Source organism: Procambarus clarkii, chromosome 71 (genome assembly GCF_040958095.1).
Source record: "Procambarus clarkii isolate CNS0578487 chromosome 71, FALCON_Pclarkii_2.0, whole genome shotgun sequence".
Lineage (NCBI taxonomy): Eukaryota > Metazoa > Arthropoda > Malacostraca > Decapoda > Cambaridae > Procambarus > Procambarus clarkii.
Genome location: NC_091220.1, coordinates 12781346 through 12804659, shown reverse-complemented (window position 1 = coordinate 12804659; position 23314 = coordinate 12781346). Strand labels below are relative to the sequence as shown.

Below are 23314 nucleotides of genomic sequence, written 5' to 3'. Positions count from 1 at the left end.
TCTAAAACGTGAAACTCTCCAGGTATGTTCCAGGCAGGACAAGGAACAGGAGGGGGTCGGGAAGCACTTGCGTTAGACAAACAGCAGGTAAGGCGGGGCCCAGGAGCTAACGCTCAAACCTGCAAGAACACTTATGGTGCACAACGCTATAGACAGATTGAGGCCTCTGGCCAGACCAAAATTGGAAGATAAGGAGAGGATATGATAACCATACAAGCTTGTTACAGGATATGATAACCATACAAGCTTGAAATAGGATATGATAACCATACAAGCTTGTAACAGGATATGATAACCATACAAGCTTGTAACAGGATATGATAACCATACAAGCTTGTAACAGGATATGATAACCATACAAGCTTGTAACAGGATATGATAACCATACAAGCTTGTAACAGGATATGATAACCATACAAGGTTGAAACAAGGAGTCCTGATGCCCAACAGAACGAGAACTGAAGATCATAGTTGTAACTTGAGGAAATCTGTAGAAAAAACATTATATTTTACAATAGGCTATAACTGCTTCTGGGATGAAACCAATGATATTTTAAATGAATTAGGGCAAAAATTAGGTAATAATACACACATGCGCATAGGTATGAGTTCAGAGACATGCGCGCAGAGACCTGCGCACGCTGCCTTGAGCGCAGAGACAAGTGAACACAGACATGCGCCCACAGACAGGCAAACACATTCAAACATCAACACGTCTGATCATTCATTTGTAAACACGAATTTACGAAGAAACGGATTGGCTACACATGCATACATATTTATCCCTCACCATTCGTTCCCCCCCTCCTCCCTCCCCGCATTTAACCCAAACACGCACACACCCCCACATACGCCCACGCGCACCCCCACACGCCCACGCAACCATCCCCAACACACACACGCCCGTACACCTTCCCCCTCCCCGTCTCCAACACACACACACACACACACACACACACACACACACACACACACACACACACACACACACACACACACACACACACACACACACACGTGCCCCACACTCCCTTCCCCCCCTCCCATGCCCACCCGTCATCCCCCACCCTCTCACACACGCCCCACCCTCCCTCCCCTATTCCCCCACGCATACAATCCCGTGAACCCATTCAGCAACAAGAAAAGAGGAATCCAGCCATGAGAGGCAGGCAGCCCTCCGCTAACACAGACTCCACAACAACTGCCAAAGCTACCATAAGTCCCAGAGACTCACAGATACCCACACCGCCCACTCTCACAGACACATCACCGCCCACTCTTGCAAGGACACCCACACCGCCCACTCTCGCAGACACTCACCGCCCACTCTTGCAAGGACACCCACACCGCCCACTCTCACAGACACACACACACACGCCCACTCTCGCAAAGACACACACATACACACACCGCCCAATCTCGCAAGGACACACACCGCCCACTCTCGCAAAGACACACACATACACACACCGCCCAATCTCGCAAGGACACACACCGCCCACTCTCGCAAAGACACACACACACACACCGCCCACTCTCGCAAAGACACACACACACCGCCCACTCTCGCAAAGACACACACACACACACCGCCCACTCTCGCAAAGACACACACACACCGCCCACTCTCGCAAAGACAAAAAAACAAAAACACTTAACCACAACAGAAAATTAAACCGTCACCAAAAAATAGAAAGCGCAAAGAGAAAGCACCAAGAGAAAGCAATGGGGGCCTCCAATAACACAATAAATAATATAATAGGGGGTAGGGAATGGTGTGTGTGTGTGGGAGGGAGAAATAGAGGACTCACCCATTAGGCTTGGTAGGGTAGTTGACCATATTGGCGAAAGGCTTGGTGTGTGGGTTGAATGGTTGAGCCGGCATGTTTGGTGTAGTGGTGCAGTTGGGGGTTGTGGGAGTGGGGGTACTCTGCGTGGTGGCACTTGTCACTCCCCACACTGTGGTCACCACGGACACTGCGCCTCCAGCCCCACAGCTGCCGCCCACCCACTCACTGCAAACAAAAGAACATCAACGTTACTACAGATACATTTTAGGAGGATGGACCATGGTGGATAATATGGGGCACCAACTACGTCACAAGATAAACAAACCCTGGTATATATTTATCATGTACGTCAACAGGATAAACAAACGCAGGTTTATGTTTATCCTGTACGTCAACAGGATAAACAAATGCAGGTATATGTTTATCCTGTACGTCAACAGGATAAACAAATGCAGGTATATGTTTATCCTGTACGTCAACAGGATAAACAAATGCAGGTATATGTTTATCCTGTACGTCAACAGGATAAACAAACCGGGGTATATGTTTATCCTGTACGTCAACACGATAAACAAACGCAGGTTTATGTTTATCCTGTACGTCAACAGGATAAACAATACCCAGCGGGAATTCTTCCTATAGGTGGAGAGGGGGGGATATGGTTTAATGTCCACTCACAGGATGAGTGGCGCTGCCCAGTATTGTCAATATGGCGGTGTGTCCACTCACAGGATGGGTGACGCTGCCCAGTATTGTCAATATGGCGGTGTGTCCACTCACAGGATGGGTGACGCTGCCCAGTATTGTCAATATGGCGGTGTGTCCACTCACAGGATGGGTGACGCTGCCCAATACTGTCACTATGGCGGTGTGTCCACTCACAGGATGAGTGACGCTGCCCAATACTGTCACTATGGCGGTGTGTCCACTCACAGGATGGGTGACGCTGCCCAATACTGTCAATATGGCGGTGTGTCCACTCACAGGATGATTGGCGCTGCCCAATACTGTCACTATGGCGGTGTGTTCACTCACAGGATGGGTGACGCTGCCCAATACTGTCACTATGGCGGTGTGTCCACTCACAGGATGAGTGGCGCTGCCCAATACTGTCACTATGGCGGTGTGTTCACTCACAGGATGGGTGACGCTGCCCAATACTGTCAATATGGCGGTGTGTCCACTCACAGGATGATTGGCGCTGCCCAATACTGTCACTATGGCGGTGTGTTCACTCACAGGATGAGTGGCGCTGCCCAATACTGTCACTATGGCGGTGTGTCCACTCACAGGATGAGTGGCGCTGCCCAATACTGTCACTATGGCGGTGTGTCCACTCACAGGATGAGTGACGCTGCCCAATACTGTCACTATGGCGGTGTGTCCACTCACAGGATGAGTGGCGCTGCCCAATACTGTCACTATGGCGGTGTGTCCACTCACAGGATGGGTGACGCTGCCCAATAAACTCGCCCCTCGGGGCAAAATAAAACAATTTTATTGAGGCTCCCAGACGAACACTCAGAACAATGATGAACATAATACAATGTGAATCATTATTAATTTTCCAGCTATAAAGCTGGACAATATATTTTGGTAATAATGGTTCATTATAGGTCAAAAATGAAAGCTTAAACGTGGATGGCAATTGTTAAAAAAATATTTTCAAAAATTAAATGAAAGAATTAATGAGTATTGGTTATATTTTCTTTTATTATAAATAGCTTATATAAGCTATTTATATAGCTTATATAAACTCAGTGATTGTATTATATATTATCTCGGTGTACGGTTGTACACAGACGGGCTATTCATGCCCGTGCCACCTTTTGGGTGGCTTAATCTTGATCAATCAATCAATTGGTTGTACACCAGACAGACAGCACCGCTCCTGTGCCAGGTAAGTCCACTACGGGTTCGCCATAGCCCGTGCTACTTGCCCCGCTCCTGTGCCAGGTAAGTTACGGGCTCACCGTAGCCCGTGTTACTTGGAACTTGTTCCGAGTAGCTGAATCTATAACAACAACGGGTTGTACACCGAGAACTAACTACCAGGGAACTACCTCCAGCGTTTGAAGCGCGGCATAACGGTTGCTTTACTAATGTTCGGCCTCCACAACCCATTGTTGTCTTCACAACCCATTGTTGTCTTCTTCAAGCACCCAAGTTCCAGTCTCTCTTTTTTTTTATTCCCACTAAAATATTATATGTTGTCTCCTTTTGTTTTTCCCCTGTAAGAGCGATTCTGATTGGCGACCAGCATCGTCGTGTCGGCCAATGAGGCGATGGGACTATTCTGATTCGTGGAATATAGTCAGTGATGACTGATGGAAGAGTACAGCTCATTGGTGGAACAGTTCTCGCGGTTGAAATAGAACGCATGTGATTGGGAAAGGGGGGACTGGATCACGTGACTTGGGAGAAGGGGGGGGAAGAGAGAACGCTCCTGATTGGTTGACAGGGTGACATGACGCGTACGGTACAAACATTCCCGCTCAGACAGTGGCGTCACTTTCACTTGGTGGCTGTGACGGGTTCCGTCCACACACACACACACACACACACACACACACACACACACACACACACACACACACACACACACACACACACACACACACACACACACACACACACACCTCACCCGTCTCACACTTTGCATTCAGCTGGTATTATTAACATTATTTTCAACATGTAATATCTTAATTTATATACTTTGCTGGACTAATTTATCGTTGATTAATAAAACAGAACAATAAGTTATGGCGAATGATGCCTTAACAGGGGAAATAGACCTGACATCACTACCACAGCAGCCTAAAAAAAAAACTTCCTAGTCAAGCCTAACAAAAAGTTCGTCAAAATAAACTCACTTTCTCGTTAATCTCACCAGAATTATTCTCCCAGTTCTGTGCTCGCCGAGATCATAAGCAGATGCAAGTGCTGTACAAGTCTTAGCATTTAGGTCAAATACCTTCAAGACTAAGAATATAATAGCCTAAGAATATAATTATAACATTGAGCCCTCACAGCTGATCACGACTCCCATCAACACATTCAGTTAGCTCTGCTCTTAACATAAAAATAATTAACTTTAATAATAATAACCAAGCAATAAAAATATATTTTATAGTCACGAAAGCTGAAAAGGCTTGAAAATTCCATCTATCATCAAGAGAGAAATGTTATCCACTCTTTGGTCTCCTGCTCCAGACGCCCTGATCAGGGGAGGGAGGGGGAAAAATCTGGGGGAGGGGGAGAAATTGAGGGAGGAAGGGAAGAAACTGAGTGGGGAGGGGGGGATAGAAACTGGGGGTGAGAACGGAGAAATGAGTTGGAAGGCCAGAGAGGAAAGTAAGATGAAAAGAGTAATTATATAAGGAGGACAAGGAGAAGGGGGTGGGGGTAGGGTGAGAGGGGTGGCGGGGAAGTAAAGCAGACTATATTGTACATTAAACAGGAAGAGAAGGGAAAATAGGGTGAGGGCCACACGAGTCAACTAGGGTGACGCCACACTACCAGCCAACTAGTGTAAGGCCACACTACCAGCCAACTAGGGTGAGGCCACACTACCAGCCAACTAGTGTAAGGCCACACTACCAGCCAACTAGGGTAAGGCCACACTACCAGCCAACTAGTGTAAGGCCACACTACCAGCCAACTAGTGTGAGACCACACTACCAGCCAACTAGTGTGAGACCACACTACCAGCCAACTAGGGTGTACGGAACACGACAAGAGAGGGAGACAGTATAGCCATGAGAGCAGTGAAGGAAGAGAGACGGTCGTGGCGCGCACAGCAGCCATGAGCCGCGGTGAAGCAATAAGGGGTAACTGTACTAGAATGTTTGATAACAGCCGCACGTTATTCCCACCAACGTTACATCTTCCAAGACAATAGCTGTGGCAGGAGTAATGAACCGGTGAACTTGCTGCCCACTAATGCCATTAACTCAACATTTCTAATAATAAAAGATGATTGTACAAAGATTAAAACAATTATAATAACAAAATAAAAATATATATATTTAATCATTGCTATATAAAATCTTATCTCTGACCAGTATTAAAGTTCAAATGAAATTAAATCTGATTTAATATAACGAAATTATCAACAATTCTATACATTACAAACTGACACTAGTCAAAAACGTATCCCATTCAGCTAGAGAATGAATAATGGAAATATTATGGCAACGAATGTCATATTCCCGCTAACTCTCGAACCTTATATAAACAAACAGAAAAAAGGCCACAGCTTCCACGGTAATAAATAGCTCAGAGCGTCAATATATATTCCCAAGACAATATGACAAAGGGCATTTGTCATAATGAACACGATTGTGAAGAGGAACCAGGATGAGAACCACCCCCACCACCACAGGCGGAAGACAAGCTCTGCGCTACTGATGACGCCAAGGCGAACGCTAACCTCCGGGGGGAGAAATTCTCAAAGTCCGCCCCCTTCACTTCCTGCTTTACTTGTCGCCTCTGCCGCGTCGTGTGCTTCTTTTACATGGAATATGTGTGTGTGTGGGGGGGGGGAGCGTTTGTGTGTGAGTATTTTGCGTTTGCGTGCGCCTTGTGTTCTTATAGTGGGTGTTTGTGTTGGTGCTGATTGTGTGTGTTGATGGTCCTTGACTTTGTGTGTGTGTTGTTGACGGTCCTGGGTTATGTGTTGCGTGCGTGCGTGTCCTGACTCTTGTCCATGTTGCGTGTGTTGTTGACGGTCGTGTGCATTTTACATGTGAGCACGCACGTGTGAGCGGTCCTGTGCGTGATGGATGTGCTCACGTGAGCAGATTTATTCTCGTGTCAGCGTGTTCACCCGAATGTATATGAATAATATACACTACTTAGGTTATTAGTCCTTAGAAGAAAAAAAATAAACACCCCTCCCCCTTTGGCAAACTCCCTCCAAAAAAAGTCTTAACAACCAATCACAAAATAGCACCTTTTTCACTCTAAGGATCCGCACTAGGTTATAATACATTTGCAGACTACCATACGAGTCGATTGAAAATATTTGAGTCTCCCCGCCGCTTCCTCGGTTTCTACGTTGACTGATGACCCGACGTGACGCCTACTTTTATGTTTTCTCGGAGTTCCTGACGAGTGTAATTATGAGGTGACTGAAGGGTGACGAGTGTAATTATGAGTGGAGTGAAGGGTGACGAGTCGACTGGTGGCGACGCTCCACGGTTTCGCCTCCGGTTGCCGCCCTAATTTCTTTCGCCCCGTTAAATAGCATCGTCGGCATGTCTCTAGTGGAGCCAACTTGGCTAAGTTTCCCCTAAACAATAATATTTACTTCTATTTGTCAGTCTGCTGCTCCTTTAGATTTCATAATTACTCTTTTAGATTTAGATTTCAGTTTCAATTTGACATCGTCTGTAAACTGCCTTTCAATTTGAAGATTGTATTTACAGCATCGTCCTGATAAATTTGGAAATAACAGAAACCGGTTCTCACGATATTTAGGCCTCGTGGCGTCATTATATGTGACACCAGACGCTTCCACAACCTGACTTGCTATACCTGCTGCAGTTTATTTTGGTATCTGGGCCGTTATATCTGAGTATGCTTCCTGTTCCCAAAAATTAATCAAGCATGATATGGCATTATTAACAATGCTTGGAAAACTCTCTCTCTCTCTCTCTCTCTCTCTCTCTCTCTCTCTCTCTCTCTCTCTCTCTCTCTCTCTCTCTCTCTCTCTCTCTCTCTCTCTCTCTCTCTCTCTCACTCTCACTCACTCTTTCTTTCTCTCTCTCTCTCTCTCTCTCTCTCTCTCTCTCTCTCTCTCTCTCTCTCTCTCTCTCTCTCTCTCTCTCTCTCTCTCTCTCTCTCTCGAAATTTGATCTACACAGAGCTGAGAGATGCTAAGAATATCTCACATTCTTCCACCTTCTTAGTTGCATTGTTAAACATCATATCTTTATTTCTAAGTTTACAGCAGAACTGTTGGGTCAATGACCTCTTTGAGTGTGCAATTGGTGGTTGGGGGTTACTGGGAGTAGTTGGGGATGCAGGTGGGGGGGTGGTGGTTTAGGTTGCAGGTGGTGGTTAAGGTTGCAGGTGGTGGTTGGGGGGTTGCAACAGGAATGTGACAGTGATGATTCTAGCCGCCTTGTGAAACTCTGGAGAGAGCTCCCAATCTCCTCTCGTCCGTGACAAACTTGCCTCCTGGTTCCACAGCTATGATTTCAAAATGTAAAGTAATATTACAAAGCAGAATACAGCCGTCGTCTATCTTGGTACAGTTCTTGAGGAGAAACACACAGCTCTCCCTTGGCTTAATCCCGTCAAAGAGCAACCCATCTGACCACTTCTCACGTAACTAAAGTCCACAAAATATCACCTTTCTCACTCTTAGAACATAAGAACAAAGGTAACTGCAGAAGGCCTATTGGCCCATACGAGGCAGCTCCTATATTTATAACCACCCAATCCAGACTCCGGACACTACGTGTATTAAACCTACCATATACGTCAACTCAAGGCATGTTTGTCATCAACCACTTGTGTATGTGTATACATAAGGTTATACACGCCTAACGTGTGTATCAATCTCATCACTACCTGGTTGATGGGGTTCTGGGAGTTCTTCTACTCCCCAAGCCCGGCCCGAGGCCAGGCTTGACTTGTGAGAGTTTGGTCCACCAGGCTGTTGCTTGGAGCGGCCCGCAGGCCCACATATCCACCACGTGCTTCCAAATCGTTCGAAAGACTAGACAAGCTTCCTCATATCCCCGCAGTCAATTTCAGACACCTGAAGGGCAGAAATGAGAGTGTCCTCGGCTTTTTTTACTTCATCAATGTCACCAAATTTGACATGTTCTCTCCCGCTGGCGTATTAACTCTACGGTGCTCTGAAATATATAGCGTGCAGGCGGGAACTGACTGTAGTATATGTATGTAAAACTCCTACATAGGACTACGGTGACAACGGTGAGTGCAGGGGTGACAGCGGTGAGTAACGGTGAACCGTTGGTCTAGCAGACATCTGTTTGTTACCTTGATATGCCTCGTCTCTCTCTCTCTCTCTCTCTCTCTCTCTCTCTCTCTCTCTCTCACACACACACACACCTCAGGAAACACAAGCCTTGGTGCAAAAGTAACATAAACTTACAGAATAAAAAGAAAAATTATAAAATCAAACTAGCAGGTATTCAAACAAAAGACAGCTTGAAGGTTCCCGCAAGGCGCCATTGAACCACTCAGTAAATCACGGCATTTCATATCACCCAGTCATTTCTCAACGACATCACAAGCCACAATATTCCCCCGAGGTAGTAAAGCTGTAAATCACCCACAACTTCGAACGACACTAAACTACTCCGCCCACCGACCCATAACAAGGCAATCTTAATTCTTAACAAATCCCCCCCTTCGCTAAACCATCAATCAATCAGACAAACACACAAAATCTTGCCACACACGAACGGCGACTTAGTCTCAGTGGCAAGGATTGATGACCCTGTAATAAATAGCTGGAAAAATGCTATGGATATACTACACATATACTGTAGTATATCCATACCTGGTTGATGGGGTTCTGGGAGTTCTTCTACTTCCCTACTCGACACCTGGTTGATGGGGTTCTGGGAGTTGTTCTACACCCCAAGCCCGGCCCGAGGCCAGGCTTGACTTGTGAGAGTTTGGTCCACCAGGCTGTTGCTTGGAGCGGCCCGCAGGCCCACATACCCACCACAGCCCGGTTGGTCCGGCACTCCTTCCAGGAAACAATCTAGTTTCCTCTTGAAGATGTCCACGGTTGTTCCTGCTAGTATGCACCCAGCTACTTGGGCTGGACGGTAGAGTGACGGTCTCGCTACATGCAGGTCGGCGTTCAATTCCCGACCATCCAAGTGGTTGGGAACTATACCCCCCATCCTCCGTCCCATTCCAAATCCTTATCCTGACCCCTCCAAGTGTTATATAGTCTAATGGCTTGGCGCTAAATCCTGATAGTACTCCGGCTAGTGTGCTAGAGTGACATTGTTGCCACGTCTCACGCCTGCTTCCTCCTCCACACTATCTTTCTACTGGGTGTAAAAACTCATTATATGGAGAGGTATAGGTGAAGGAAAAGGTGTATAAATGTTGAATATACTGTACTGTATACCTACTGAATATTCTCTCTCTTGAATATTATATATATATATATATATATATATATATATATATATATATATATATATATATATATATATATATATGAGAGCGAACAAGCCTGAATGGTCCCCAGGACAATATGCAACTGAAAACTCACACCCCAGAAGTGACTCGAACCCATACTCCCAGGTGCAACGCAACTGGTATGTACAAGACGCCTTAATCCACTTGACCATCACGACCGGACAAAATGAGGTGATAGCCGAGGCTATTTGAACCACCCCACCGCCGGCACTCGGATAGTAATCTTGGGCATAGCATTTTACCAAATCACCTCATTCTTTGGGGCACACAGTTGCGTTGCACCTGGGAGTATGGGTTCGAGTCACTTCTGGGGTGTGAGTTTTCAGTTATATATATATATATATATATATATATATATATATATATATATATATATATATATATTGTGACGATAATCTCCTTCAAGAGATTGAGCCTGCTCTTCCCTCCATAATTACGTCTTCACAATTATATAAAAAGACTATGGAAGAAATGTCCAACAACGACAACAACACCAGCAAGGCTTGCCAGGGTGAGCAGAAACGTATGCAGCCAGCCACCTGTTCGAACTCCAACCACCAAACTACCCGTTGATCGCTACGGCTCCGCTGATTGGTCGCCGGTCTGGCTGCACCTGCCTCGCCCCCCCCAATACTACCTGATGTCTGGGGTCGCCCCAACATCAGTCCTCAGAATGTTCAGTGCTTTCGTAGCCAGCACTCCTCCCAGCTAGACGTTAGCGTGTACTGAGAGAGGTGGTGGCTTTAAGCCAATATTCCAGCACCTCCCACTTACCTTTGTGTTGCACTTCTTATTATTTTGCCTTAACGTAACTTTTCATTGTGTCATTTAAGTATTCTTATTATTTTGATTCATTGATTTTATTATACATATTTGTCTGTCCATATTTTCATGTTTTGATTTATTTTAACGTCATTAAAATTTCATTGTTAAAGTTTACTTGTGTTTTGTGTGTCTTCTCCTTACCTTACCACAGACGAAGTTCCAGTTTTTCTATTTTTTTTTATAACTATGTGACGAGGCCATACCCCTAGCCTTAAACAGCCGAACACCAACGCGTTACCGTCACAAGTTATATGGGGGCCTGTCCTAGGAGCTTCACTCAGGTACTGGTGCCAAGTGGTAATTTATGGTAAGCGTATTTAACTTTGTTAACGTAGCTTTACTATTTTTCATTCAATTTCATTTTTTATAAGGTGCGGTGTATTGTGCATTACGAGAGTAACATATAGTGAAGGTGAGACAACTTTGGATTACGTGGTGACTGTAGGCCTCAGTCATACTCTTAATTGGTCATCTCTCCCTCCATGTTATTACTCGTATTTACCATCTATGTCCCTTGAATATTTCTCATTCTGACAGATCATCATATTGGTACCCTGGTACTGTGGTCTGCCCCGGGTCAAGAGTACCCAATCTTCTGCAATCTGACTGTAGGAGGATAAAGAGGGCCATAGTTCCTCTAGCTCGAACTTTAGTTGCTGAATTGGGACCTCAGCAGCAGTTCTCGTCACCAGTTGACACCTCGCACCCCTACACGTCAGTCAGAGATGATGATACATACAACGGTAGGGAATTAGCTTATTTTTTCAGAGCACAAAAGTTCGCTAATTCTGTAAGTATCATATTAAATTCAGTAGGAAAAACTTGCTTTATGTCCTATAGAGACTTGGCAAGGTATGCCTACATCCTTGGACTACCAATTTTACTTTTGAAGCATTTAACTGTTTCATTTGTTTTCGAAACTTTGTTTCATTTGTTAGTAGGATTTTCTTGCCCTTATCCTCTTACATGAGTACCGGGTACAAGATTTCCTGCGCCCTTGATTTCATTTAATCATTTAATATCTTTCGCTTAACGTTAATAGTTAAAGATCACACAGGATAGGTACCAGTTGCCACGTTGTCCTGTTTCTGACATTTCATTATTGAACATTCGTGTACCTTTATTTGCTAATTTCACCATGTTTCGTCTCCAAACTTTCCGTGCAAATCCAGCAGGTGAAATAGGGACTTTAAGTCGTGCCAAGAGGACTGAACTACAAACTCTTGCACATGAGTATCAACTAGAAGTTCCCTACCAAGCCAACAAAAATGACCTACACAACCTGTTGCTGGATTACTATTTAGAGCAAGGTAAGATAGACTCTGAAACTCATGAAACTTACTATATTGCAGATAAACCTGACTTGGCAACGCTGAAACTCAAACTAGAGCTGGCCAAGATTGAACGTGAGCAGCAAAGGGAAGCCCTCGAACAACAAGAACGAGCTGCTGCCATACGGAGAGAAGAACAAGAACGTGAGATTGCACTACTCCAGGAGCGGGAACGTGTACAGCTTGAAACACTCCAGGAGCGGGAACGAGTACAGCTTGAAACCAAACGACGCGAGTTGGAGATGCAACGCGAACATGACAAGCAACAAGCAACTCTGGCTCTAGAGTGTCGTCAACGTGAAATCGCCTTGGAAACTTCCCACTTCACTCAACGCCAACAAGCTACTGCCAATCTTCCCGTCAGTTTTAATATATCACATGCAAGTAAGTTAATGCCATCCTTTGTAGAAGCAGAAGTTGATGTTTTTTTCACCACCTTTGAAACCCTTGCTAATCAACTCAGTTGGCCTGTCAACCAATGGGCCACACTTCTCAGAGTCCATCTTACAGGTAGAGCTGCAGTCACACTCAGTACTTTGGCGTCTGAGAATGACTACTACACTCTGAAACAAGCAGTGTTGGACGCCTACCTCCTCTCTACTGAAAGTTATAGAAGGAAATTCCGTGACCACCTGAAGGCAAGTACCACTACCTTCCTTGAGTTTGCTAACACGAAACGGAGGTATTTCATGAAATGGCTGGAAGCAGCACATGTCTCTACTTTTACAGAACTCGTCAACCTGATGCTTGTTGAAGAATTCTTGAGACGTGTGCCGCCTCCTGTCCGCCTCTACTTAGCAGATAAAGAAGAAACCGACTACCTGAAGTGTGCTAAGTCGGCTGACACTTACAGCCTCATCCACCGGCTGACACCTGAACCATCCTCCAGTAAGAAGTCGTGGTACAGTTACGAAAAGGTGAGCCCCGATCAAGCTGGTTCACAACTGTACTGCAAGTATTGTAGACTCTATGGACATACCATAGACAAGTGTGGTAAGTCTCAATACAAGGGAACCACTGACCAACAACGACCCAAACCAACTCCTCCTAAGTCCGGTAAGCCTGTGATGAATGTTGGTGTTGATGTTAATGATCTTTCTCTTTTCAGTAACCACCTGTATACTGGAACTGTCTCTGCCAACGGTTCAAATCCGGAGGGACGTTTCAAATTGAAGATCTTGAGGGACACAGCGGCTCTACAATCGATCATCTTGAAGTCGGCTGTGCCCAACATAGTCTACACCGGGGAAACAGTCTTCATCACTGACCTCACTGCTACCACTCCATACCCTCTCGCCAGAGTCCACCTGGATTGTCCCTACGTGAACGGGGAAGTCCAAGTCGCCGTCAGGGAAAAGCCTTTTCCCATGCCTGGAGTGCAACTTCTCCTAGGCAACGACTTGGCAGAAGACCTGCAACCGACCAACCTGATCGTCATGGACAAACCCCAGGTGTGTAACTCTGTGCCAATAAATCCTATTCTTGAGTATGTTCCAGCAGAGGTTCAAGAGAGTGATGAAGTTTCTCCTCCGGTTCTCGTGACCACCCGTGCACAAGCCGCACGTCCACAGCCAGCTGACTCTACTGCTACCGCTGTCCCTCAAGACCCTCAGAAACTCCCCCCGCATCTGACCAAGTTGGAGTTCCGTAAGTTGCAGAGGGAAGATCTTACTTTAACACCCTTGTTTTTCCAGGCTGAGACTCAACCCGACAGTATTCCTGGGTTCTTCCTAGAGAACGACTTGCTCTACCGCAGATATAGACCCAGTAAACTGAAGGAGGAGGACGATTGGGCCAACACCGAACAACTTGTGATTCCCACCAGCCTGCGGCCCACTATTCTACACCTGGCCCACGGAGCATTCTCCCACTACGGCTTCAACAAGACTTACCATGGGATTCGCCAAGACTACTACTGGCCAGGTATGGTAAATAACGTCAAACAGTACGTAAAACAGTGTCATACATGTCAGATGGCAGGCAAACCGAACGTCTCCATTCCCAGAGCACCACTGATTCCCATACAGGTGCCTGCGGAACCTTTCCACAGACTCATAATAGACTGTGTTGGTCCTTTACCTCGGACCAGTTCAGGTAACGCCTACATCCTAACCATCCTGTGTCCTACCACCAGATTTCCCATAGCAGTTCCAGTGAAGAACATCACGGCTGCTACGGTTATCAAACATCTATTGAAGATCTTCACTCAATACGGATTTCCCAGGGAGATTCAAAGTGACTGTGGCACCAACTTCACCAGTGATCTCTTCAAAAGGACACTGGAGGAGTTCAACATCAAACAGGTATTGTCCAGCCCCTATCATCCTGCTTCACAGGGTTCTCTTGAACGTAGTCATCAGACCATCAAAGCACTCTTGAAAAAGTTTTGTAGTGAAACCTCGAAGGATTGGGATAAGCAGATTGACCTAATAATGTGTATTTTCAGAAGTCTCCCCAATGAGTCCCTAGTAGTATCTCCTTATGAGATGCTCTACGGCCGTAAGTGCCGTACTCCCCTTAAGGCTTTCAAAGACTCTCTCAGAGATGCCACCTTCAGTGAGCATCAGAATGTGCCCCAGTTTCTTCAAAACCTTCAACACATTCTAGAGAGAGTCCACCGCTTTGCCCATGATAATCTATTGAAAGCCCAGGTGAGAATGAAGACTCATTACGACCAGACCAGCAAAGTAAGAAAATTCAAGCCGGGAGACTTCGTCCTTGCCTATTTCCCTATCCCAGGTTCACCTTTACAAAACAAATTTTCAGGACCCTACTGCGTCAAAGAGTGCAGGAATAATAATAATTATGTGATAGAGACTCCAGATAGGCGGCGGAAGACCCAGCTGTGCCACGTCAACCTCCTGAAGCAATATAATGGTACTCCTCCCACTGTCTTGACTAACTATTCCACATTCACAGAACCCTACATCCACAGTGAGACCTTCCCAGCTTCTCCTCCCGAAAGCACTGACAAGGAGTCAGCGCTTTCTAATTCCGAAATCCTTAATGATCTTCCCAAATACTTTCAGGATAATCATAGTGCACCTCTCGTCAAGATCTTCAGAGAACATCAAGAGTTGTTCAGAGATGATCCCCAAGAGTGTAATGTTACCCAGCACGACATCCAACTGCTCCCCGACACCCGGCCGATTCGTCAACCCTTCTACCGAATCAGCCCAAGCAAGAAGGAAGTCATGCGTGCTGAGGTGCAATACCTCTTGGATCATGGACTGGCTACACCTTGTGAGTCCCCCTGGGCCTCACCTTGTATCTTGGTGCCCAAACCCCAAGGTAAGGTGCGGTTGTGCACTGACTATTGTAAACTGAACTCTGTCACTGTCAAGGATGCTTACCCCTTGCCAAGGATAGATGACATCCTTGATGCCATTGGTAGTGCCCAGTACTTGTCCCAAGTGGACTTGCTTAAGGGGTACTATCAAGTGTGTCTAACGGAGCGCGCTAAAGAGATATCTGCCTTCATCACTCCTTTTGGACTTTTCAGATATGAACGCCTTCCTTTCGGACTATGTAATGCCCCGGCCACCTTTCAAAGAGCTGTCAACCGTGTCATCCAGGGCTTGGATAACACATACGCCTACCTGGACGATATCGTCGTAGCCTCCAACTCCTGGAGTGAACATCTGCTCCAGCTGCGACGTCTGTTCTCCAAGCTCCTGACAGCCGGCCTCACCATCAACCTGGGCAAGTCCACTTTCGCGAAAGGTAAAGTGCGTTATCTGGGTCATGTTATAGGGAGTGGCAGCATAGCTCCGTTAGACTCACACACTCAAGCCATCCTACAGTATCCACAGCCTACCACCAGGAAGCAGCTCCTGCGCTTCCTTGGTCTTGCCTCTTACTACCGTAGGTTTGTGAGGAATTTCAGTACAGTCGCCACACCTCTAATTCTATTAACCAGTCCCAAGCAACGGTATAATTGGACCATGCAGCAAACCGTTGCTTTTGAACAACTCAAATTCCTCCTCTGTTCTAACCCCATTCTCGCCTCTCCAGATATCACCAAGCCTTTCGTCCTTCATGTCGACGCCAGTGGTACCGGCGTTGGTGGTGTCCTGATGCAACAACGAGGCGAGGAAGTTCTACCTGTCAGCTACTACAGCTACAAACTGAAACCACATCAGAGGAACTACAGCACTATTGAAAAGGAGCTACTATCCATCGTCCTGAACCTCCAACACTTCGCTCCGTACCTACAAGGCGCCAGGTCTACCACCATCTTCTCAGACCACAACCCTCTCCGCTTCCTACATCAAGCCCAATTCACCAACCAGCGTCTTCTACGATGGGCTCTGTATTTACAAGACTTCAACCTGGAGATCCGCTATATCAAGGGTTCTGACAACACCATAGCCGATGCCCTCTCCAGAGTTTATGAAGTAGAAGCGACTCCATCCATTACTCCACCACATAACGACGTACTTCTTCCAGAACCGCAGGCTTCGGGGGAGAGTTGTGACGATAATCTCCTTCAAGAGATTGAGCCTGCTCTTCCCTCCATAATTACGTCTTCACAATTATATAAAAAGACTATGGAAGAAATGTCCAACAACGACAACAACACCAGCAAGGCTTGCCAGGGTGAGCAGAAACGTATGCAGCCAGCCACCTGTTCGAACTCCAACCACCAAACTACCCGTTGATCGCTACGGCTCCGCTGATTGGTCGCCGGTCTGGCTGCACCTGCCTCGCCCCCCCCAATACTACCTGATGTCTGGGGTCGCCCCAACATCAGTCCTCAGAATGTTCAGTGCTTTCGTAGCCAGCACTCCTCCCAGCTAGACGTTAGCGTGTACTGAGAGAGGTGGTGGCTTTAAGCCAATATTCCAGCACCTCCCACTTACCTTTGTGTTGCACTTCTTATTATTTTGCCTTAACGTAACTTTTCATTGTGTCATTTAAGTATTCTTATTATTTTGATTCATTGATTTTATTATACATATTTGTCTGTCCATATTTTCATGTTTTGATTTATTTTAACGTCATTAAAATTTCATTGTTAAAGTTTACTTGTGTTTTGTGTGTCTTCTCCTTACCTTACCACAGACGAAGTTCCAGTTTTTCTATTTTTTTTTATAACTATGTGACGAGGCCATACCCCTAGCCTTAAACAGCCGAACACCAACGCGTTACCGTCACAATATATATATATATATATATATATATATATATATATATATATACATATATATACCTATTGAATAGTGTATATATCTGTTGAATAGTATGTATATATGTTGAATACGAGGAAAAAGTATGCATACTGAGCCTAATGTGTATGGTGTATTTGTTGTTATTCTACTGTGCAAATTTGGGTCCACCAGCTGTGGGAGTGGGTCCACCAGCTGTGGGAGTGGGGTCCACCAGCTGTGGGAGTGGGTCCACCAGCTGTGGGAGTGGGGTCCACCAGCTGTGGGAGTGGGTCCACCAGCTGTGGGAGTGGGGTCCACCAGCTGTGGGAGTGGGTCCACCAGCTGTGGGAGTGGGTCCACCAGCTGTGGGAGTAGGGGTCCACCAGCTGTGGGAGTAGGTCCACCAGCTGTGGGAGTGGGTCCACCAGCTGTGGGAGTGGGTCCACCAGCTGTGGGAGTGGGTCCACCAGCTGTGGGAGTGGAGAACCCCTCATCACGGTGTAACCAGTCTAACTGTGGGTGTTCTAACAAGGGGGATAGTATTCCCCACAATATGGGGGGTGTGGGGGAGGCTCAGTGCTGTAGTCTGGTGTTCAGTGGGGGGTGTGTGTGCTCAAGGCTCTATACGACCCTCCTCGCTTCTCTAACCGCATGATAAACCAGGTGTTTTTCATCACTTCTTTGTGCCCTAGGCTACACTTCCTGTAGGTTTAAATGTTCGTTTACTTTAGGTAAGGTAGTGGTACTGAACGACACCCCCTCCCTTTTCCCCACCCCCCAGTATACCCCCCCACCCCACTCTTCAGACCGGCCACCCCTACCCCCCATCACCAAGTCAGACAACCCCTTTAATGTAACCAGGTCCAAGTACGCCCCTTCCCCCTTCCTATCTGCCACCCCCCACCCCCAACCCCCCTCCCTACCACAACCGAACCCTCCCCCCCTCCAACCAGTCTAGTCATTCTAACCACTCCCTCACAATTGTAAACATACGAAATATTCCATTGCTGTTAATGAGCATCGAGGTCCCTGTATGTGCTACTGAGTGCCATTGCTCTGTGCTGAGTCCAGCTTAGCACATTGTGTTTGAGTGGTGTTTGAGTGGTGTTTGTAGTGGTGTTTGTAGTGGTGTTTGTAGTGGTGTTTGAGTAGTGTTTGAGTGGTGTTTGTAGTGGTGTTTGTAGTGGTGTTTGTAGTGGTGTTTGAGTAGTGTTTGAGTGGTGTTTGTAGTGGTGTTTGTAGTGGTGTTTGAGTGGTGTTTGTAGTGGTGTTTGACTGGTGTTTGTAGTGGTGTTTGTAGTGGTGTTTGAGTGGTGTTTGTAGTGGTGTTTGTAGTGGTGTTTGACTGGTGTTAGAAGTGGTTTGGTCCAAGACGTACCCAATGTTGCTCAACCTTCAGCTGCTTGCTAGCATATCAATTCATAACTCCCATATTTGTACACATCCACATGTCTTGAAAATATATGTGAAAGCCCTTACAGATACTCACAGCTCCCTGACATGACACCAAGCTTAGCTAAGTTGCCAAATATGGGCACATTGTGTCAGCAAGGTGGACAGTCCGCCTGCTATCATAACCCACACATGGTGTCAGCAAGGTGGACAGTCCGCCTGCTATCATAACCCACACATGGTGTCAGCAAGGTGGACAGTCCGCCTGCTATCATAACCCACACATGGTGTCAGCAAGGTGGACAGTCCGCCTGCTATCATAACCCACACATGGTGTCAGCAAGGCGGACAGTCCGCCTGCTATCATAACCCACACATGGTGTCAGCAAGGTGGACAGTCCGCCTGCTATCATAACCCACACATGGTGTCAGCAAGGTGGACAGTCCGCCTGCTATCATAACTCACACATGGTGTCAGCAAGGTGGACAGTCCGCCTGCTATCATAACTCACACATGGTGTCAGCAAGGTGGACAGTCCGCCTGCTATCATAACCCACACATGGTGTCAGCAAGGTGGACAGTCCGCCTGCTATCATAACCCACACATGGTGTCAGCAAGGTGGACAGTCCGCCTGCTATCATAACCCACACATGGTGTCAGCAAGGTGGACAGTCCGCCTGCTATCATAACTCACACATGGTGTCAGCAAGGTGGACAGTCCGCCTGCTATCATAACTCACACATGGTGTCAGCAAGGTGGACAGTCCGCCTGCTATCATAACTCACACATTGTGTCAGCAAGGTGGACAGTCCGCCGCCCCCCCCCCTCACTCTACCTCACCTTCCCTCACTCTACCTCACCTTCCCTCACTCCACCTCACCTTCCCTCACTCCACCTCACCTCCCCTTCTTACCCTACATTACCAACAGAGAGAAAAACAGGCGAGACATGTTAACCACATATAAAATTCTCAGGGAAACTGAGAGAGCAGAAAAGGACGTACCCGGCAGCTTGGGTGACCCTACGTATCCAAGTAATCCACAGAGGCATTACAAAGATGGTTTAATGTGTCAGAATAGTCAACACGTGGGGTTATCTTGAGGTTATCTTGAGGTTATCTTGTGGTTATCTTGAGATGATTTCGGGGCTTAGCGTCCCCGCGACCCAGTCCTCGACCAGGCCTCCTTTTTGTTACACACCCCCCAGGAAGCAGCCCGTAGCAGCTAACTCCCAGGTATCTATTTACTGCTAGGTGAACATGGGCATCATGATGAAAGAAACTCTACCCATTTATTTCCGCCTCCACCGAAGATCGAACCCAGAACCTTAAGACTACGAATCCTGGGCGCTGTCCACTCAGCCGTCAGGCCCCACTAAGGTGAGAGAGAGAGACAGACTCCATACATATACATACATATACCATACACATGGAGTGACGGTCTAGAGGCGGGACCAAAGAGCCAAAGCTCAACCCCCCCCCCCCACCACAATGTAAGTACAATTAGGGCGATCACCCAAACGAACGAACACCCCGCCCCCCCTTAACGTTACTATAAACCATGGTAACGTTAAGGGGGGGGGGTCTCGACTGTGAGACCCCTCGACTGTGTGGTGACACCTGGCAACACTGCCTCATGATATATGCTACCTGCACTGTGGGGGGCTCCACCCCCCTCACGGGCCCCCCTTACCCCCCTCACGGGGCCCCCTTACCCCCTCACGGGGCCCCCTAACCCCCCTTACTCCCCCCCTCCACCTTCCCGTTCCTCTCGCTCCTCCCCCTCCCACCGGCTCTTCCATATCCTCCTACCGTCCCTCCGTGCCCGCTATCTCACGAGTCTCGCCATCCTCCACGATATCTGAGTAACCATGCAATCCTGACCTCCCCCCCCTCACCCCCTCCTGGACACTACACCCCCCCCCCTTCACCCCTCCCATAGTTGTACAAGCCTCATACATCACCATCATCTAGTTGTGCTTGCGGGGGTTGAGCTCTGGCTCTTTGGTCCCACCTCTCAACTGTCAATCAACAGGTGTACAGGTTCCTGAGCCTACTGGGCTCTGTCATATCTACATTGAAACTGTGTATAGCCCTCCTCAAGCTTGGCTACCTGTCTACGCTGTCCGTCGAATATTTTGATATTCTGTCCATTCAGACTGTCAACATAAGTCTTCACACCTTAGTTGTGAAAATCTTTTTAATGTATTGATTGATTTATTGTACAATATTATTTGTGTATGTGGTTTATCATGCAATACATGTTAGTGGTTATTTTCCACGTGTAAATTATTATGCATCTCTCCCGCCTGCGCTCAAGGGAATACAGATTTAGGCTCTTTAGTCGGTCCCAATAGTTTAGATGTTTTACTGAGTGGATTCTAGCAGTAAAGGATCTCTGCACGCTCTCCAGGTCAGCAATTTCTCCAGCTTTGAAAGGGGCTGTCATTGTGCAGCAGTACTCTACTCTAGAGAGCACAAGCGTCTTGAAAAGTATCATCATCGGTATAGCATCTCTAGTGTGAAAAGTTCTTGTTATCCAACCTGTCATTTTTCTTGCAGTTGTGACGGCTACTTTATTGTGTTCTTTAAAGGTAAGGTCTTCCGTATACTTTGCTTCGGGCTTATATGCCTATATTTTGGTTAGGTTAGGTTAACCTAGGTTAGGTCAGGCTAGGTTAGGCTAACTTTACCTTTTAACAATTCACTTTCTCAATTTATTAATTTATCTTGTGTACTTTACACAAAAATTAAACGTGTGTAATTACCTAAGTAATTACCTAAGTGTAGTTACAGGATGAGAGCTACGCTCGTGGTGTCCCGTCTTCCCAGCACTCTTTGTCATATAACGCTTTGAAACTACTGACGGTCTTGGCCTCCACCACCTTCTCACTTAACTTGTTCCAACCGTCTACCACTCTATTTGCGAAGGTGAATTTTCTTATATTTCTTCGGCGTGTGTGTGTGTGTGTGTGTGTGTGTGTGTGTGTGTGTGTGTGTGTGTGTGTGTGTGTGTGTGTGTGTGTGTGTGTGTGTGTGTGTGTGTGTGTAAATCACGAAAATTAACGTGATGAAAAATGTGAGTGTCAGACCACGGAGGAAGAAATGAAACAGGAATTTCCTTAAGTACTTTCGTATATTAATACATCTTCAGAAGGAATGATTTTTCCTTCAGAAGGAAAAATCACTTATATATATAAATATATATAAATATATATAAATATATATATATATATATATATATATATATATATATATATATATATATATATATATATATATATATATAAAGCTATTTATATATTGTTCTGTCTCTTGTTATATGTAGTGTGGCGGTCCGTTATATTAATGCAGGAAAACAAGGAGCCTTAGTGGCTTCTGCGGGATGTTCAATTCGCAGTAAAGAGCGTTATTATGACCCGTTGTTACTTCTGAAACGTTTTAAATACAAAAACTGAAGACATGTTATTAAAATAACAGAACTATCAGTCGTTCCAACGGAACCTGTGAGGTTCACCCGGCGTTGCCTGCCAGACGTATGACACACACACATCAACATAACCAGTCATTTTTACCCTGCGTTGCCTACCAGACGTACGATACACGCCGTCCATAGACCCACAGTTAGTGTTCCCTGCGTTACCTGCCAGACGTACGATACAAGCCGTCCATAGACCCACAGTTAGTTTTCCCTGCGTTACCTGCCAAACGTACGATACACGCCGTCCATAGACCCACAGTTAGTTTTCCCAGCGTTGCCTGCCAGACGTACGATACACGCTGTCTATAGACCCACAGTTAAGTTTTCCCAGCGTTGCCTACCAGACGTACGATACACGCCGTCCATAGACCCACAGTTAAGTTTTCCCTGCGTTACCTGCCAGACGTACGATACACGCCGTCCATAGACCCACAGTTAAGTTTTCCCTGCGTTACCTGTCAGACGTACGATACACGCCGTCCATAGACCCACAGTTAGTTTTCCCAGCGTTGCCTGCCAGACGTACGATACACGCCGTCTATAGACCCACAGTTAGTTTTCCCAGCGTTGCCTACCAGACGTACGATACACGCCGTCCATAGACCCACAGTTAGTTTTCCCAGCGTTGCCTACCAGACGTACGATACACGCCGTCCATAGACCCACAGTTAGTTTTCCCAGCGTTGCCTACCAGACGTACGATACACGCCGTCCATAGACCCACAGTTACCTGCCAGACGTTACCTGCCAGACGTACGACCCCATCGCCCGCAAACAGTCTCAGCAAGCATCATCATGGCTGCGCCAAACAATGCTATAATGCAACCAATATCTAAATATCTATTTTAATTATTTAAACAATTGCATATGCTGCAAAAACTACGTTAAAAAATCTTTCCCGTAACCGAGGCTTGAGCATACAAAAACTACCGCGGCCACTATAATCCTTTAACGACACAATTTGAGGCGTAACTATTCAGTTTTATGGTGGTCGGACCTAACGCACCCTAACCTGCGAATACTTTCGTAATTAATACTGGTCACGAATGGTCTCTCACTTGAACAGTATCAAATGGTTGGGTCCTTCACTTCCCCTCAAAGATGGCAGTCAGCGCCATCATTGCCACAACTCGCAAGACCACTTG

General features: G+C 46.5%; 1 protein-coding gene across 8 annotated transcripts in view; it reads right to left on the bottom strand.

Annotated features, from left to right (window-relative positions):
• Positions 1–23314, bottom strand: part of tna (tonalli) — a 156174-nt gene that overhangs the window by 46353 nt on the left and 86507 nt on the right. For all 8 annotated transcript variants that reach the window (XM_069312020.1, XM_069312014.1, XM_069312018.1 and 5 more), the window contains exon 2: positions 1812–2015. In XM_069312020.1, coding sequence (XP_069168121.1) covers positions 1812–1885 — 74 coding nt within the window. In that variant the 5' untranslated portion in view covers positions 1886–2015. The remainder of the gene's footprint in view (positions 1–1811; positions 2016–23314) is intronic.